This window comes from Zalophus californianus, chromosome 10 (assembly GCF_009762305.2).
Source record: "Zalophus californianus isolate mZalCal1 chromosome 10, mZalCal1.pri.v2, whole genome shotgun sequence".
NCBI lineage: Eukaryota > Metazoa > Chordata > Mammalia > Carnivora > Otariidae > Zalophus > Zalophus californianus.
The window spans coordinates 72,137,589-72,157,158 of NC_045604.1; the positions used below are offsets into that span (position 1 = coordinate 72,137,589).

Genomic DNA, 19,570 nt, shown 5'->3' on the forward strand with positions numbered 1-19,570 from the left:
TTGTTTGCATTTCGGGGCTCTTGTGAATAGTGCTGCTGTGAACGTGTGTACTAGTTTTTCTGTGAACAGGGCGCCTGTGTGGCTCAGTCGTTAAGCATCCACCTTCGGCTCAAGTCATGATCTCAGGGTCCTGGGATCAAGCCCCACATCGGGCTCCCTTCTCAGTGGGGAGTCTGCTTCTCCCTCTCCCTCTGCCTCTCCTCCTTGCTTTTGCTCTTTCTCTCTCAAATAAATAAATTTTTTAAAAAATCTTAAAAAAAAAGTTCTGTAAACACGTATTTTCATTTCTCTTGGGTAAATACTAGGAGTGGAATTGCTGGGTCATGTGGTAACATCATGTTTAGCCGTTTCTGAGGAGCTGCCAGGCTGTTTTCTACAGGGTCTGCACCCCAGTTCCCCACCTGCAGGTGTGAGGGTCTCAGTTTCCCCACATCGCCGTCAGTGTTTGCTATCGTCGATTTGATTATAGCCACGCTAGTCCGTATGAAGTGCTGTTTCACTGTGGTTTTGGTTGGCGTTTCCCTGATGTTGGGCATCTTTTCATATGTTTGCTGGCCATTTGTGTATCTTCTTTGGAGAAATGGCTATTCAGAACCTCTGCTCTTTTAAAATTCGGTTGTCTTTTCATTGTTGTAAGAGTCTTTTATAGATCCTGGAATCAAGTTCTTATTAGATGTAGGACTTGCAAATATTTTCTCCCATTCTTTTGTAATATACTTTTGTGCAATTGCAATACATCTTTTAAAGCAGCTGTCACCTGTCAAAATACAAAAGTGACCCATACAGTCACAATTCCTGAATTGGCCGTGAAACAGAAGTATGAGGCAACTCTCTCCAAATGTCACTTTCTAGAATGGCTCTAGAAACTTGTCTTGGACCAGATAAGGGCAGAGCCAGCTAGACACACCCCAAGAACCTACCTTGTCTTGGGGGTGACTTGGCCGTAGTCAGATCTGAGGCAGCTCATTAAGCCGGAGGCAGGGCTTTGCCAGCCCGATAACCTGAATGCATCATTTAAAACATCCAGGCCTGTTTCCTCCCCTGGAAATGGGAAGACCTGCCCTGCTTCCCTCACATGATCGGTGAAGTGAACGTGTGTACGTGAAAGCATTTTGCCTCCTGGACAGCATCATATGAAAGGAAGGTGAATTCTGCATCAAGTAATACGGAGCTTCTTGAATTCTCCCCTCAGCCCTTCAGATCCTGGAAGGAGCAAAGAGGCTGCAGGAATTTGGGGGAGGAGAGGTCCTATTTCCTGGATTTAGCATTTTTTTTACACCGCGGTCACAGGAGATAATGTCCTGAAAGGGAGAATTTCTCCGAAAGGCTGTTTGGGGATAAAATTGATGTCCTAGAGAGGGGTCCCAAAGCAGAGGCACCCCCTTTCTAGCATGGCTCTTTGTGCTGCTCTTCACTTTTTCTTTTTTTACTGTAGTAAAATATACATACAATTTACCACTTTAACCATTCGTGATGGTTCAGTTCGGTGGCAGGAAGCACATTCACCCTGTTGTGCAGCCCTCGCCACCATCCCTCTCCAGAACTACTTCTTCCCAAGCTGACACTCTGTCCCCATTAAACACTCCTCATTCCCCTCCCCCGGCACCCACCCTTCCACTTTCCATCTCTGTGAGGTTGTCGACTCTAGGGATCTAGTGTAAGTGAAGTCACACAGTAGTTGTCCTTTTGTGGCTGGCTTCTTTCACTCAGCATCATGTCCTCCAGGTTTGTCCATGCTGTAGCATGCGTCAGAATGTCTCTCCTTTTTTAAGGCTGGATAATATTCCACTGTATGGACAGACCACATTTTGTGTAGCCATTCTTCCATTGGTGGACATTGGAGTTGTTTCCATCTTTTGGATATTATGAATAACGTCTTCCTTACTTTTTGTAAATCCCTAATGAAAAGTTTGCCACAGGGCCACAGAGCCTTGTGAGAGTGGCCCCCTGTGTTGTGTTCCTGGAGTAGCTGCAAGCAGTAATGGGGCCGAGGTCTAGGGAGGGCCTTGCTCTAGAAGGTGGAGCAGAGGGTTAAGGGCAAGGAGAGAGACCAGGGTGGCAAAGGCAGAGGGTGTCCCTGACAGGAGCAGCTTTAAGCACCTTTTGAATACCCGAGAATGAAGATTAGAATTGGGGGCTGCCTGGGTCCCACTGTGAGGTGTGAGGATATGTCTGGGGGTAATGGGTGGGGGGAAGCCACCAGCACTGGGGACTCAGCTTTGTTGGGAGAGGACAGGAGCCGTGTGCTTTCTCCAGCTGGGGGTGAGGGGGGGTGAGTTGATGGATTCTGAGACTGACAGAGTCCCAGGAAGTGGCAGACACCAGGAAATGACACTGCAGAGGAGTATGGTTCATGTGGAAAGTGGGGGTTCAGGCCAAAGACCGTGTCCAGAGGAGGAGTTTAAGGCACTTGCTTTACTTTTTGGAAAACTTTAAGAAAGGAGTGATGGGAGATAGTTCAGGGTAGCCAGGTGTTTTAGTTTATTCGGGCTGCTATAACTAAGTACCAGACTCCATGGCTTACAAACAACAGACATTATCTCTCACGGTGCTGGAGGCTGGAAGTCCGAGATCAAGGTGCCAGCACCATCAGGTCATGTTCTGGTGAGAGCCCTATTCCTGGTTCAGAGTAGGCCATCCTGTCAGTGGGACCTCACATGGTGGAACGGGTGAGGACGCTCTCTGGGGTCTCTTTTAGAAGAACAATAATCCTGTTCATGAGGCTCCACCCTCATGACCTAAGAACTTCCCAAAGGCCCCGCCTCCTAATACCATCATCTTTGTGGGGGGGGGGGGGTGTCCAGATTTCAACATACGAATTCTGGGGAAGCCTCAAATGTTTATTCAGACCATAGCACCAAGTATGCATGAACTTTGGCTTTGGACAGCCCTAGTTCCAATCCTGACTCTAGATCCCCTTTCAAATGTGTTTCTTCAGCTTTTTAAGGTTTAAATGAGAGGATCCAAGTTGTGCGCTTCCAGGGCTGTCCTCGTCGTCTCACGTTCTAAGATGCTGGCCTTTGAGCCGCGCAAGCCTTTACCCCTGGGGCCTTGGTTGCTTCTGTGAATTCCCTGGAGAGGGGATAGGCAGGTGCAGGGGCCCAGGGATGAGAGGGATCATGCTCTAGCCTCTAGAATGGCCCGCACAAAGGCTTTGTAAATATCTGTCCTTTGTAAATATCTGAACTCTTCTGAATGTAGGGAAGGAGCCCGCCAGGGATGGTGTTTTCAGGGTGAAGGTGAAGTAAAGCATTTGAGGACACAGATACCTCTGGAGGGCATGCCCCTGTATGTCCACTTCTGAGGCATATATGGCACCAAGCAGATGCTTCCCTGGGTAGGAAGTACTGTTCTAGAAGAGGACAGGAAGAGTCCTGTCTGATCCAGGATTTGGAGGCATCAGAGGTCATAGATGACACCAGAATCAGAGACCTGCCCTCAGGAAGAAATCGGAGCTAAGGAGGAAGTTCTCTCTGATAGAGAAGTTTGCTCTAGAGAGTAAGGGACCTCCTGGGGTAGGCGGAGGGGATGAGGTGCCTAGTTATATCCCAGAGGACTACTCACACCTGGTGGGGGGCCAGGGGGCGGTGGAGGCTGAGTGGGAAGTGTCACTCCCAAGGCCGACTTGCATCTGCTTCCACTCAGGGCCAAGCTCTTCCCCCAAACCCCAGAGAAAACCCTCCCATCCTGTTCTTTGAAACTATGTGACCTATTTTCCCTTTGCAACAGGTGAGTTCTGTGGAAGGAAACTACCTAAACCAGGACACCCCATCTTTTCTATTGTTTATTTATAATCTTGCTGGGAACTGCATTCTTATATTAATATCCAGCTTATTTGATTTTTATTTTGATTTATAGTATTGAGCGAATTCTAACACACAGATTAGTTGCAAATGCTGTTTTAACAGCTCATCTTACAGAGACTACTCTAAAGACAAAAGCAGCTTTACTCTCTATCAGGTCTGCACACAAATAAGCTGGCAGCAGAAATTATTTTCATGTCTTTGACATGTTATTTTGTATATTACATTTAAATGTATTGCAGTTGTAAAATACATATTTCAACTGCTTTTACTTCAAAGTTTATTTTTTAAATTGAGATAAAATTCAGATACTCTAAAATTCATCCTTTTAAAGTATGCAGTTCAGTGGTTTTTAGTATATTCACAAAGTTATGACCAGATACATGTCTTTTGGAGAGAGACAAGTGACTGCTTCATAAGGAGCTAGCTGATCCATGGCTAGCATACTGCTGCAGTAGACTTCACCATGAGACAGCCTGGGACCCTGGAAAAGGCAATGAGCCAGGAGCCTGAAGACCCCGCTTCCATTTCTGGTGTGCAGCTAGCCAGTTAATGAGTTCTCAGTAAAATCAGGGGCTTAGACAAAATGCTCTCTAGTTTTCTTTTCAGTCCTACTCAGCTGCCCAGTCTATACCTGGAAAGTCTGGTTCTGTCAAAGTAAAGGTGACCCTCAGAGCTCCATAGTGAGGATTCTTGTTGGAAGCCTTGGAGACAGGACCCCGGCGGGGGTTGGGGGGGGAGGGAGGAAGGCATCTGTTCAGGGTACCCCCACCCCACCCCCCAAGGAGGGGAGCTTTTCATCCATCCAGTGTTTACTCTCTAGGTCTCTTCTGGCCCTTCCCACCCAGCATCCTGGCTTCCTAGGCTCTCTCTGCAAATCCTCCATCAGGGTTACCACCTCTTGTCGCCCTCTGGGTGCTCATGCTGAACCCAGTGTGGATAACTATCTCAGACAGGATAGTTACAAGCACTGCAGCAGCTTCAGGATCTGCTCCTTGCGGGACATCTCTGGCCTTAGCCACTGATGGCACAATCCCCAATGGTAGCCAAGAGCCTCCCTGGCCCAGCTACCTCCTCGTGACAGAGGGTCTGATGCACTGACAACAGTGTTTCAGGACCGAGATCATGGGTCTGAGGGTAGGATTCCCACTCCCACGTGGCATCTTTAATCAGAAGGTTTTCTAGTTCTAGGGGATGGGGAGGTCCAGGGCACCCAAGTTTGCAGCCATCTTATGGCTCAGGAAATGGCCTCATACCAGCTGGGACTGGACCTGGGAATGTCACACCCTGTATCTCCCTAGGGTGTAGTCAAGCATCTGGGTTCTCCAGTTTCTGGCTGTTTTTCCCTTGAAACAGTACAGGTGAGCAGGGAAAGCCTGCTATATAGGTGGGGTCAGTTGACACATTCTCCGTTAAAGACAGCAGCCCCCGGCCTGTGTCCTTTCCAGAGGTCTCCAAAAATGAACTCCCAGTCAGTGTTCAGCTCTCAGAAGAAAGTGGGCTCCCTGAGCTTCTCGGCCGGGTGTAATACCTCTCCTGGCCTAACACACCTCTCCTCTGTAGCACTTAGCACAGCTGCAGTGTCACTCATGATTCTAGGTCTTTTCTGGCCCTTCCCACCCAGCATCCTGGCTTCCTAGACTCTCTCTGCAAATCCTCCATCAGGGTTACCACCTTTTGTCACCCTCTAGGAAGTTAGAAAACCCACAGATTCATGAGGAGGCAGGACATCCTCTCTCCATAGAGCTGCCGCCAAGTCACTCAACGCAGAAACTTCCAAGTCCTCTCTGACTCCCTGCCCTCTCCCCTGCTAAGTCGTTTCTTTTGCCTCCTGAATCTGTCTTGAAGCCACCCCCCTCTTCCTCATCCCCAGGACCCCCGCGTACTCCAGGCCCTCCTCTCTCACTCGCGCCACTGCAACCCTCTGTCCCAGCCTGCACCACAAAGCAGGGTACCCTTCTGAATGTAGGGAAGGAGCCCGCCAGGGATGGTGTTTTCAGGGTGAAGGTGAAGTAAAGCATTTGAGGACATAGATACCTCTGGAGGGCATGCCCCTGTATGTCCACTTCTGAGGCATATATGGCACCAAGCAGATGCTTCCCTGGGTAGGAAGTACTGTTCTAGAAGAGGACAGGAATTGTGCGGGCCATTCTAGAGGCTAGAGCATGACCGGCCTTCCCGTCCCACTACGCACCGGGGCATCCCTCACCCAAGGCGGCACGCGGGGGGTGGGGGCTAGGGATGGGCGCAGAAGGCGGGGGGCCCGGGGATCGGGGAGTCGGGAGCCAGTATCTCCTCTAATGGGCCCGGGACTTGCTCGGTGGAAGGGGTAGTACCCGGCTCCCCCAGGGACGCATGCACAGGCCCCTCCCGCGGAGCGAGGCCCTGCCCGCCCTTCCCAGGCGGACCCATTGGGCACTGGCAACCACAGGAAAAGCGGGCGAGGGTGAGGGACAGAACTTCGACAGGAAGTACCCTTCCTCTCTGATTGGGCCGTTCGACCCCCGAGGGAGCCTCGCCTCCCATTGCCTGTCGCAGCTGTCAGTATGAAGGGGGGGGCCCCCTGCTGTGAAGCTCTCTCGGAAATGTAGTTCCAGCCGGCTCCGCCTCCAACGCGGATCGGAAGGCTTGGGGCGGGTGATCTCTTGGTACCATTAGCCTCAAGCTGAAAGGCTGTCCTGGAGGCTCACTCGTTAAGTTCGTTCACTCTTGTGATAACTATTTCTTAAATCCCTACTACATTCCAGGCACCTTCAGGTGCTGGGGTTACTATGGTGAACCCAGACCATGTGCATGCTTAGAAAGCCCAGTGTTAGAGGAGGAAACAGACATGAATCAGGTAATTGTACAAACAAATGTAAAACTGCAACAGTAACTGTTAAGGAAAAAACTGAAACAGGAATCACGTGGTGGGAAATGACTGGGGAAGGCTCTACTTGAGAGAGGAAAGTCAGGGCCTCCCCGGTTTCTCCTGCCAGCACAACTGTTTGATGGCAGTAATGATTACTCAGAGATGTATCTCACAGCATCTCCCTTAACCCTTACACACTTGAAGGTATACTTCATGATTATTCTCTGGGCCTTCGAGGAGACCGAGACTCAATCATTTTCTGGAGTTAGCACAATCACAGGTAGCTGGGCTTTAACCACACACCTTCAACAATGAACCCGACTTCCACCCTGTCTCCTCCTACTTCATAACACACCCTGCAATCCAGCCCTGTTTTCTGCGTGTGAGAAATGTGGATGATAACAATGGTGAACAAATCCAGGAAAAGTGCTCAGCATGGGAGAGCCAGGCACAGAACAAGCCCTTGATTAGTGTTGGACGTTTCCATCACTACTCTAATTGCCTCTCTGTCTACTCTGACTCACCTGTTACCCCAGTGCCCATCCTCTCTTCTTTCCACAGTATCCCTTAGAGTTACCTCTTCTCTCCCACTTTGTACATATAATTTTGGTGGGGCTGACCCCAATCACAGCTCCAGGAGAGTGCATGACAAGCAGGTCCGGCCAGTCTACTCCATCCCCCCAGCCACAGTGGTTGGTTCAGAGATGGGCTCATGAGCAACATCAGTCAAATGAAACTTAACTTCTAAGAGGAATGTGAAACTATTAGCCAAGTTCTCTTTTGTTCCAGAGTGTCAGGGTGACAGTAGTTCCCCTTCTTGTAATTTCTTGGGCAGCCTAGCCTGCAAGTGTAGGACCATTCTGCCCACTTTGGGTGCTTTCCCCTCCCTCACTGAGGGGATCTTCTAGAATGGGAACAACAGGCAATAATGTTGTCAGGCCAGCTACCCTCCATGCCAGTGATCCGAGCTATTTTAACCACAACGCTTTACTCACAGAAGGTTCAAGGCAGTAGGTTGTGTAGACCCAACTCTTTAAGGTCTCCTTATCTGTTGTATTAGCTCAAAACAATTCTATTTGAAATGCATGGGGTGCCTGGGTGGCTCAGTTGGTTTGGCGTCTGCCTTCCGCTTGGGTCTTGATCCCAGGGTCCTGGGATTGAGCCCCACATCAGGCTCTTAGCTCAGCGGGGACCTGCTTTTCCCTCTCCCTCTGCCTGCCACTCCACCTGCTTCTGTTCTCTGTGTCAAATGAACAAGTAAAATCTTTAAAAAAAAATGAAATACAAACCACATTTACCTCACTTCCTTCAAATGTGGCTTGTAGCAGTTGTGCCTCTTTGCTAAATTATTCCTTCCAAGCAATAGACCATCATAACATTTTTATCCTGAGAACTATCTTAGTCAAGCTTTTTGCTAAATTCCTTACAGCTTTTCTGGGCCACTGTTAAATCTCCTGCCTACTTGTAAATGACAGCACCAATGCCTATTCCCTTTCCTCCTGTCAGTCTTGTAGCTGTATCCAGCAGTATAAAAGTGCCAGAGCCATAGAAATGTCATTCTTTAAATGCACAATTTTAAGCACTTGCCATGTGTCTGTCCCTGCCCCCACAGAGACATTAAACCACTAGTTGTATAATTACTATTCAGTTTTGTAATGGTAGGTGGGAATGGGGCAGGAGAGTGTTCCAGGTAAAGGGAAAGCATGTTCATAGTTCCTGAGGAAGTAAAGAGCTTGGTACATTTGATGAACTGAAAGCAGTGCAGCTGAAGAGAGAGAATAAAGAAAGTAGCTGGGGTTGACAGGGAAGTAACAGTTAGGAAGGTTATGTTGAATTTTTTGGATGTTAGTCTAAGGACAACCGGAAGCCAGTGGAAGATGTCAAGTTGGATGGTGACATGATCAGACGTGTTGGCTGTGCTGGCAGAGACCAAGAGTGATGTGCGAGGTTAGAGCGCTATTTCAGTCGACCCCAATGAGTACTGTGAAGGGTGGTGACAGTGGAGACACAGAGAACCAGTCAGGTCTGAGAGATGTATCTGAGGCAGAATCCACAGGACTTGATGATGGAATGGATGAGCAGAGGAAGAGGGAATGTGTTGGTAGCATGAGCAATTGTATGGGGCACCACACACTGGAGGCAAACAGATCAAGGGCTAAAAGCTTAAGTTAAGTCTAGGGCATGTGTTTTGATGCCTCAGACATCCAAAGGAAGATGTCTCACAGAAACCTGAATATAGGAATCTGGAATGCAGGGAGAGAAGAAATCCGGGCGAGACGTAAAGTGAGGTCTTTGTAGTCATGGAAGTGGCGAAGCTCGCTTGGGTGGGAACCCTGTACTCAGGTGAACCCAGGATACAGTAAGCAACAGAAGCATGTTAGAATTCGGCTGCAAGGCACACAGAAAGCCGACGAGGAGACTGGCGCTAGTTCCAGAGAGGAGACACTCTACCTAGGGCAAGTCGGAACCACAAAGTGTCCTTTCAACAAGACAAAGGTACACAAATTGGGCGAGCCGGCAGCTTCGCATTGCCAAAGCAGGCTTCGGGACCGGGAGGTAGCACGGGCTCCTCCCGCCCTTGGCGCGCGGTCTGTGCCTAGAGTCGAGGGACGGAGATTCCTCTGGCCCCGGACAGTCATAGCGGTGGTGCAGAGGGCGAGACCGGAAGGACCCGTCGTCCAACGCTCTCGGCCACGCCGCCCAGTTTTTGCGGAGACCGCCCCGCGGTCGTGCCGGGGATGGGCTGGGAACCAGTTCAAGGCCGCCGCCGGGAGCCCGCGACCCATCGCGTCCTAGCCGTCCCAGGCGCCCCGGGAGCGCGCAGCCGCGCAGCCCAAGAAGGTCGCCGGAAGTGAACGCACTACTTCCGGTTCCCAGCCCTGTGGGCCGCTCTAGCGCGCCCCACCTCGCTGGCATTCCCGCAGGCCTGCGTAACTGGCTGCGGAGCCAGAGCCGCCTAGGCGCTCCGTGGCCGCGCAGAGCCTCTTGGGAGTCGTACGGCGCACGGCCGGCTTTCACTCCCGGTTCTGGGCGAGTAACACGCGGGCCTTTGCCGCCCTCCGTGGCCTCAGGCACCGATCCCCCCCATACCGCGGCGGCGGAGCCGGGGCTGGAGGGGACTTCGAAGTCTAGGGCAGCCTCACGGGGTTACGCTGGAACTTTTCTTCTGCGTTCTGGGGAGCTAACGACTTGTACCTGCATTAGGAAATGGCTCGAGGTCACGCATTCACACTCCAAACCCACAATCCCGCCCGTCTTCAAAATTCTTCAAAACTGGTTGCCATCCAAAACCACTGGCGTGTAGAACAAGTTCACTTCATTGCCCTCCCCAGAGAACAGCATTTATTAGATGCCATACCGCACATGGGATAGACTTAATCACAGCCTAGTAAGAGCGTGTATTCTAGAAGAATGATGAGAACACACCGAAATCGGTAAAATCAAAACATTAGTACAAGTGCACATAACAGACCTACTTCTGAGGTATCCAAACGAACTGGAGATTGCAGCATATTCTCGGGGTTATATATACATTTATGTTATATCCCCAGCCTCCCCAGGGTGTTAATGTAAGGAGGGATGTCTAAAAGTAAAAGACAAAAAACCTGTAGCCAGATGGGCATGAAAAGATGGGTAATGATCATCCTGACATTGAATCAATAGCTCTCTAAATCTACAACTAAACCAGATGAATATACATACTTCAAATGAAGATCAGTTATTTTTTTAACAGATGGTCAAAGCAAAAACACTTTACTACTGAAATCCTATAAAGATAATGAGTTCAATGAACTATTCAAAATAAACTAATTCGATAAACTATAATCTGCCTTGTACACATACTCAGCAAATTGGCAGATTACTTTGAGCAAACTCTGCGGTATCAGACTGTGTAAGACGCTGTAGTCATCAGAACAATGCCACTTAATTATATGGAATCTCAGAAGTCAAAGACTCTAAACACCATTTACTGTGAAATGTCACTTGTTTTCACTCCCTGTATACTGGGTTCGTCATTTTCTGTGTTAAATGGGGAGATGTGAATAGCCTATTAACTACTGCAACAAGGCTCTAAACAAAACAGTACAACTCGTTCCAGTATAACAACTAAATCCCACCCTTTCTTTAGTTATAAAATATAAACTGTTGACACCTGAAATCTACTGAAATAATGCTGTTTGTATCAATGATGGCTGTTAATACACCCTGATATTCGGGCAGTCACATTAAGGACTTGTTTGATACACATTTTCATCTGTGCCTCAAGAGAAACCACATTTGTTCAAAAGTCAATTTCTTTAGTACAAAGCTCTCACCCTGCATAGTATGTCAACATCCATGCTGCAAAAGGTAGTGAATCAACCGTTCCTAATGATAAACTCCTGCATTTCTCATCCCTGCATTAACTTTTATCCAGTATTTGTTAATACTAACATAGCAGGCTAATCTCTCTCAGTTAATGACAAACTGTGAAATCTAGCTCCATCAGTCGACGCTGTAAATAGGTGAAAAAGCCATCATCATAAAAACAGCATGGATCTCATTGGTGGACTGACTCCTTCCTCCGACTTTTTGGGCTCAGAGCAGCTTGAATTACATCCAGTAAATGTACTTACATGCAAGCGCGCAATAAGGCAACAACTAAAATTATGCCTCTTTCACAGTAACTGACACTCGAAGTTGTTTCAGTTTTTTTCTGCATACCAGTCATTAACCCCAATGATTATTACACCAAAAAGGCATCTTACACTCATGTGTATGTTAATGTTTTTATAAAAGTGCTATTTTTCTAATCTCTTATGGAGGTTTGGCATAATCTTACAAAATCTGGGAAATAAAAATGTAAAACCTGAATTTAATTGTGAAGGAAGCCTCATCTGGGAAGGTGACTTCCCATACTGAGGTGCAGAACAGCATATATGGCATAAATTCTCACCTTCCCCTATACTGTCGTAGGAGCAAAGGAAAGCATGGCAGCTTCCAACTTTTAGGTCAGCCCCATTTTGTCCGCATACCTTCTAAGATAGCCTTTCCTATTTTCTGCAGCAAGTGTGCAAGTAGGGGCCTCTTTCCCAATTTCATTCCCTGCCCTATAACTCTGTTCAGCCACCAAAGGCAGAAGCAGGAGAGCTGTTGGATAGTGCTTTCTGGTATTTAGCAAGATTATTATATCCCAAAATTGGCTGATAAGAAATCTAACTAGAGACCATTTTTCTACACAAGTCTAAGCTCCCCAGAGATTTGCTGAAGAACCACCTACAGATGACCTCACTTTTTAAGACCCTAAAGCCCTAGCAGACTGGTGTCTCATATTGAGTGGAGACATCAGAAACAGAGAGTCTAGTATGACCTTTCAGAGCACAGGGTCTCAACTGTGGATCTGCAAACAAGAAACAACAAAAAGGGGGATAGGAGTGGGAGCTGGGATGGAGTCTCCACTTCCCTTACCAGGAGTATTTTCTTGCCTCTAAACAGTGTTAAAAGCTTACAGCAGTAGCCAGCATCTTTTTGTATATTCAGTTCTCAATTGGCTGTTCTGTAGAAAGACCCCATCTTCCAGGTACTACTCTCCTAAAGAGGCTTATCATTGCTCACGAGGTTTCCCAGTGACAACCCCACTTTAATCAATGCTGTACTTCTGTACTATTTCAGTAAAATTAAGACCATCCTCACATCCTGATCAAAAGTCCATTAAAAACTGGTCTTGCTGATAAGTACACAATCAATTTTGCTTTAAAGAGAAACTGTGTAATTTACAAGTTTCCCTGGTTAAACATTAGTAACCATTCCATTCAACATTTTGCTCCCATATTTATATGTAACAGCAGTTTCTAAAGATCTATATATTGTCAAGTAGTTTGGTTAAACTCTAATAGTTTTCTGTATGTATTTTTCTTTGGCGATCAGGAGGAAATTTTTTTTTAAACCAAAATCCAACTAAAACCATAAGGACTGTACTCTGTAGAGTTTGCAATCTCTGATCTGATCATAGCGATAGGAGTTTGAACTGGAAATCCTGGGGAATCTTTCTGTTGCTTTATTACCATACACATTAAATCAGACTTGGGATAAAGCATAAAGGCAATGAAAGGGTTCTAGGATGTGTGTGCACAGGGTAGCCTCCATGATGATCCTCCTCACCCAACCATCTCAGCCTTCCTGGCTGCTTGCGGTCCTAACACATATGCCAACACATAACAGGGTTGAAGAATGCACAACCTTCAGCATCAGAGACACCCAAGGTTAATGCCAGCTTCAGCACATTGCTATTTTTGTCTTAGGCAAGATACTGACTTTACCTCTGTGGGCTTCAGTTTCCTTGTTTATGAAACAAGGATAGCCCTTTCTCTGTCAGAGAAATCTCTGTCAGATTTATCAGATTTATCTGATTAAATTAGATAATACCACTAAAACATCTAGCATGTTCACTAAACAAGAGTTACTTTTATTCCTAGAAAGGCAGGTAATGTACTTTGGTAGAGACTTAGAGGTAACTCCTTACAGAGAGGAGCAAGTATCTTTCCCTAGATCAAGTCCAGGTGCCAGAAAAGGCTACAGTCAGATTGCCAAAATTCCTTGCAAATGAGTCACAAAGGCCAGTGGCATCAGAAATATGAGAATGGAACTCCAAGGATACTAATAGCCATTATGACACCAACTTGTCCACCTATTTGGGAACTTTTCACACCAGGCATAAAAGCTCCTAAACCACATCAGAAATTCACATGTGAAATATCATCTCTTACAAATGTTACATTTAGTTATAACCCAAAAAAGTGTAAGACAGAGACAGATTATTTTCCTAGATCCTAGATCTGCAGAACTGGCAAGAAAAAAGAAAGAGAGAGAGAGAGAGAGAGAGAGAGAGAAAGAGAGAAAGAGAGAGAGAGAGAGAGAAAGAAAAAAAAAAGAAAGAAAAAGGAAATTCTCCTTCTTCTAAAACTTACTTAGAAACCATGTAGCAAAATTAAAAGAACTTCTAGCCAAACTTTCATTTTAATGAAAACTGAATTTAAAGAAAAGTTCCATATCATTCTCTGGCTCATACAAATGCAATGTGAACAGTGACTGAGTTACTGAGTTAGAATCCTGGCTTCGTTCACTAGCTGTAACATTATCCTTCCTCGGTTATAAAATGGAAATCATAGTGCCTAAAGCAAGGCTGTGATGGAGACTAAGTGACACGTGACATGGAATGCATATAAAGTGCCTGGTACATAAAGGGTAACTGGTTCCCAGTTTGCAGTATAGATACTGAGAAGCACAGCGTCGTTAATGAAAACTTGCTATATTTACATGGTGGTTTTCGTATGGGTTTGCTGATGAACGATGAGATGCATATTCAACCTGAAATTTTCCCCACACATGGTACATTTAAAAGGTTCCTCTCCTGTGTGGTTCTTCTGGTGGCATGCAAGCTCTGAGTCCAAAATAAAACTTTTTGCCCATGTTTTGCATTTATGGGGCTTTTCCCCTCTATGAATGCTCTGATGGGAAATAAGCTCAGAGACACGAAGGAAGGTCTTCGCACACTCAGGACATTTTAAAGGTTTAAATTTTGAGAACAAAAGCATATTTTCCCCACAGTCACTGCAGTGTTCAGAGTCATCTGCATGGCCCTGCTCAGGGAGGACAAGGTGTGAGGACTGCCCGAAGCACTTCACACACTGAGTGCACTGGTACTGGGTGGCTGACGTGTGCATTCTTTCATGCAAAGCAAGATTTGTTTTCTGACCAAAATATTTACCGCAGTCAGTACATTCATAGGCTTTTTTGGCAGCGTGGGTTTTCTGATGCTGTGACAATCCTGGGAGCCACATAAAACCTCTCCCACATATGCCACATGTGTGGGGTTTCTCCTTTATGTGGATATTCATGTGCCGAGACAGATGTGAGTGCTGGCGGAAGCTACTGCCGCACTCAGCACACTTATAAGGCTTCTCGCCAGTATGGATTCTCCTGTGTGTCCTCAGGTTGGCTCTATGATTGAAAATCTTCCCACAGTCACCACATTTATACTTTTTCTCTCCAGAATGAGTTTTCTGATGCAAAACAAGGTATGAGTTATCACTGAAGCTTTCGTCACATTCAGGACACTTGTACAAATTTTTGGCTTCTTCCCCAGGAAATTCAAGAATTTCAGAAAGTGCTCTGGTTCCTAAACACTGAGACAGTTCTAGTAATGGAGTTTGGTTTTCAATGGTAATTAATAGGCTTATGAACCTTTTCTTGCAAGCCGGAGCTCCACCTGATACTTTCCTTTCTGGGTCTCCAACTCCAGTCTCAGATTTTTCTGGGTAATAGATAAGGGGCACAGTGATGGAGGAGTTTTCTGGGGCAAGTTCTTCAAATCCCGTAGACTCTAGATTTAACTGTTGAGAAATTTCAGTCTTGCCTTCCCCTCCTGTTGATAAAAACAAAACAAAGGAAAGCACGCTAGATAACACCCTCAAGTGGTACTGGGGAAAGAACAAGCTAGTTACACAGGGACCAAGAATCTGTAGAGGGCTTATCCTAAAACCCAGACACTCATACTATACAAAATCAGGCCAGCAGGCTCTAGTGACTTCCCAGAGGATCTAGTTGTTAGTGGTCCTGTGAGAGGAGGAAGCGGAAAAGACGTGTAACTACATTAGGGTCCAGTAGGATAGGAACTAAGGGCAATCTTGGTAGATGCTGTCTACAGAAGGTTTCCAGTTAGTCTCCTGAGTCTCAAGAACTTTTCATCATTTAAGGAATCTCAGGTGACCACTGAACAACCACAACTGGAATAGAGACTGGGATTCATATTTAAGAGAGAAAGAGAGCAAGTGAGTATTTTTCTACCTAGCAGAGAAACAATCTGGTTATTAGAAATAGTTTTATTGTCACCAGGAGAGTTCTTCAAAATTTCTTTACCTCTCCTGGAGGAAAGATCAAGGTAGAGCTGCCATGCATACAGCAGCCAAATGATAACTGGTCTCACTGCTGGGATGGCTGATAAAACTTGGGCTGCCAAAAAACATTCTTAATATTTGTCCAAATATTCTTAATTTGTAAAGCCAACATATCAATATAAAAGGGGTCTTTCCTTCCAGAGAAACAGCCCTATGACTGCCCTAGCACACTGCCTAGAAAGGATTTCTGGGCTGCAGTGCAGTGTGGGAATCCAAATGATACCCAGTGATTTTGCTGTTTTGAAGAGACCAAATTCAGGGATGCCAAGATGGCTAGAATTTGACAACAAAATACTGGGGACAAGGCAGGTGCCCAGGCAGAGCTCTGGACATCTAGGTAGGGCCCCGTTAAGACTTGGGCTGAACATTAATCTGTAAGTGCACATGAAGAAACTACCCCAGACTGGGAAAAGAATCATCAAAAAGGAACACAGAGAAAAATCTTCAGGGTTCACATCATACATAGTTCAATAGTTCATGTTCCTGACGGCCAAGTTGGAACACACAAGGTGTCAGGCAGTATCCTCAAAAAGACATTGCTTTAGCAGCAGGTCAGAAGGGCCCTAGACTAGAGGCTGCTCTGAATACACCCTAACAAAACAAAAAGCAAGCCCTGAAAGGATCATACTGATCCCAAGTAACTTAAATGCAAAGTCCAAAAATATTTTAAAAAATACAACAAAATGAACATCCAACAACATAAAACTCACAATGTCCAGCATCCAATCAAAAATTATCAGACATGTAAAGAAGCAGAAAAACATGACCCATAACTAGGAGCAAAATCAACGAAGAGAAGCGGACCCAGAAATGACACAGATGATGAAACTAGTAGCAACAATGTTAGAAGAGCTAAAACTATACTTCTCATGTTCAACAAGGTAGAGGGAAACATGAACATGATGAAGAGAGAGGTGGAAAATATGAAACATGAGTTACGATATAGTTCCAAGAGTCAACCCTAGTCAGAGACAAACTCTACTCAGGCATGGGAACATTTCTGCATATAGTTCCCCTTATGTGAAAATGGCGTAGCACCCCCCTTAAGGGTAAATCAATTTTGAATCTTTAGTAGATGACAGTAACCTATACTCATGAGGTTTTGCAAGTAAAACTGTGAACTGACTTTAACAAATATTTGGGAAGATTACCGGATACTGCCATGTCTCATGCAAAACCACAGTCACTGTACTAGATAGGCTTTTTTTTTTTTTTTTGTCTTTAAGAAATCATCTCATCCTTCGAATACTGCACTGTCATGCAAGTTCTTGTCATATCCACATAGTCACCCAGAAAAAGGTCCCACGCCCCATATCAACATGTGAATGAGACATGAAATCCTGTTCCTCGAACTGACTGAAGTTCCAAAATGCAGGAAAAACAACTGCCTTACCCATCAAGGCCATATCCTCGAAACACTCCTGTGTAGTATCTCTGCTGAGGGACCTCTGGACAGGGTGCAGACTCACATACTCCTCTTGAGAAAAATACACAGCCAGATCCTCAAACAGCATTGGCCCCTGAAACAACATGAGAGCCCATCTCAGGACAAGAGGCCCCAAGGCCACCCCCTCACTCGGTTTAGGAAGACTGAGAAGAGCTAGAAACATCAGAACCAAGGGAGGAAGGGGCTTGGTGTAAAAGGTTCCTGAATGCTGGGGATGGTGTATAAATGGGTTCTAAGGATGGTGGTGGAAACTGGGAAGGACATAATTTCTGAGACAGTGGTATAAAGGCCAAGACAGTAAACTATAAGAAGTTCTAGAAGAGACTTACAGGAAAGATAAGGGAACTCTCAGGGAGGGAAACCATTACATACAGATGCTCTAAGAGAAAGAAAACTGAGCAGCCCAGGAAGAATCATGAAAAGGGACAGTGGTTCCAGTGTTCTCCCAACATCCTTCTGCTTGCTAGTCTCTCTCCTCCTTGCACATGACACTCAACTGCTAAGCTCTCTTTAGAATCATATCCAGGCCTAGTCCTCCTTCCTTTAGTTTACCAGGCTTATAAACCAACAGAACCTCGACGTGATTAAAAATCACCTGGGGTTTTTGTTTCTGTGTTTATTCAAAATATGTGGGATGTGCCTAGATATCTGCAAGTTTGAGCAGCATTCCAGAAAACCACTTTGAGGTACTCTGACAGCCTTTTCCAATGGGCCCTGCTCCCAGCTGGTGTTTCTGAAAGGAAGAATGTGATAGCCATTTCTCCGAAGTGCCTGGTCCAAGGAAGACAGCTTGATCAAAGGGCTATTTGGGGATCGGGAGCCCTCCCACCGACATGGGCATTCCTAACCCTCTTCCAAAGGAAGACAGGCAGAGGCCAGAAAGTAGCGACAGGTACTGGGACCCCGAGAAGGAACCTGATCTTACCTGGGCCCCGGTTGTTGGAAGCGTGGACGTCATCTCAGGGGGTGGGAGTGCCTTCCTCAAGTGGCCACACTGACTTCAAGACAGATCTAGGAGGGGAGAGAATAATCCTCAAGAGGGGCCAATTTGGCTGCAAAGCCCCTCCACAGACTCCCAAGGCTTCCTCGCTTTCCCAACCCCTTTAGAACCTGAGCGGGGGGCGCCTGGGTGGCTCAGTCGCTAAGCATCTGCCTTCGGCTCAGGTCATGATCCCAGAGTCCTGGGATCGAACCCCACATCAGGCTCCCTGCTCAGGGGGAAGCCTGCTTCTCCCTCTCCCACTCCCCCTGTTTATGTTCCCTCTCTCACTATCTCTCTCTCTCTGTCAAATAAATAAATAAAATTATAAATAAATAAATAAACAAACAAACAAAAACCTGACCCGAAGGCTCCTCTCCGCAGCCCAGCCTCGGAGGGGCCGACTCTTCGGCCGGCCAGGTCCCACCTACCGCTCTGAGATTAGTGATGTTAGAAAGTCTCCCGCTACCAGGACAGAAGGAGCAGAGGGCGACGCCCGAGGGGCACTCTAGACCGAGAGCCACAGCCACTGCGATGCTCCCGCACTCCTCTACGCAGGAGCTGCCGGGAAAGCCCCCGGAAACGGCCCGCCCCCATGCTCTCATGAAACTGTGCCCTGTGATTGGCCAGCGGTACTCCGAAGGGGGCAGTCCTTCTCGTGTGTTGACCAATCGAGTCCGTTAACAGAGGACAGAAAACTCGCTGGGCAGGCTGGGAGATGTAGTTTTCCTTCTGTCTCTCGAAGTAAGTATTTCCGGTTCCGCTGCCTGGGTCTCCCGGGTGAGCTCCTGTCCGCTTACATGCAGGCAGGTAAGTGAATAGGTAGGGTGTGAAGAGGTACGGTGACCCCTGAGCGACGTAATGTTTCAGGGAAGAAGGAAAGTAAGAAAGGGAGATTTCGAACCCGAAGGACTATTGGCACCGAAATGTGGGTTTGGGCGGCAGTGCCCCGTGGCCCCAAAACGTGGGTCCGGCCAGGATGAGGTGAGTGGCCAGGAGTGCAAGTCCTAGTCTTGGCCTGAGCAGTCAAGTCTGCTGTGTTTTGGGTGGACTGTGGGGCCGTGGAGTGAAAAGGGGTGCCTTCTGCGTGGACAGAATTCAGATTGGCTTCGACCAGGTTGCTAGTCCATGACCCAGTGCATTCTAGGGGCGTTGTGCCCCGCGACTGCAGCGGAGCTGAGCCAAAATGAGGCTCAGAGACAGCGGAATCTCAAGCGGGAGTAAAGCCATTGGCTTGCTTTGCGAAACGCCGTATGCCTCCTAATACCTCACATTCGACCTGTCCCATTGCCACATATTGTACACTTCGCTGACACTGGATTCGGTGGTGTAGGGATTTGGAATTTAAAATTGAGCTCGTTCTCAAGCTTTGCCACTGATTGCTGGGGTTATCTTGGCCAATATACAACTTTGCTTTCCTCAGCTGCAAAGAGTTCCGAATGCTTCTCCTCAGAGGGTAGTTTCAAATAAGTTGTCAGTTTATAAAGGTGTCAATTTACAAAGGTGAAAAAGCAAGGATGATAGGTACCTTAATAGAAAATACTGGGTAAGTCT

General features: G+C 46.8%; 1 protein-coding gene across 1 annotated transcript; it reads right to left on the minus strand.

Moving 5' to 3' along the window:
- Window positions 1-9,987: 9,987 nt before the first annotated feature.
- Window positions 9,988-18,583, minus strand: ZNF597 (zinc finger protein 597). The gene is made up of 4 exons (XM_035722608.1): window positions 18,448-18,583; window positions 17,963-18,048; window positions 16,984-17,110; window positions 9,988-15,058 (listed from the first exon to the last, which is right to left on the minus strand). The coding sequence occupies exons 2-4, from the start codon at window positions 17,993-17,995 to the stop codon at window positions 13,947-13,949; spliced, it is 1,272 nt and encodes a 423-aa protein (XP_035578501.1). The 5' UTR covers window positions 17,996-18,048; window positions 18,448-18,583; the 3' UTR covers window positions 9,988-13,946.
- Window positions 18,584-19,570: the final 987 nt, after the last annotated feature.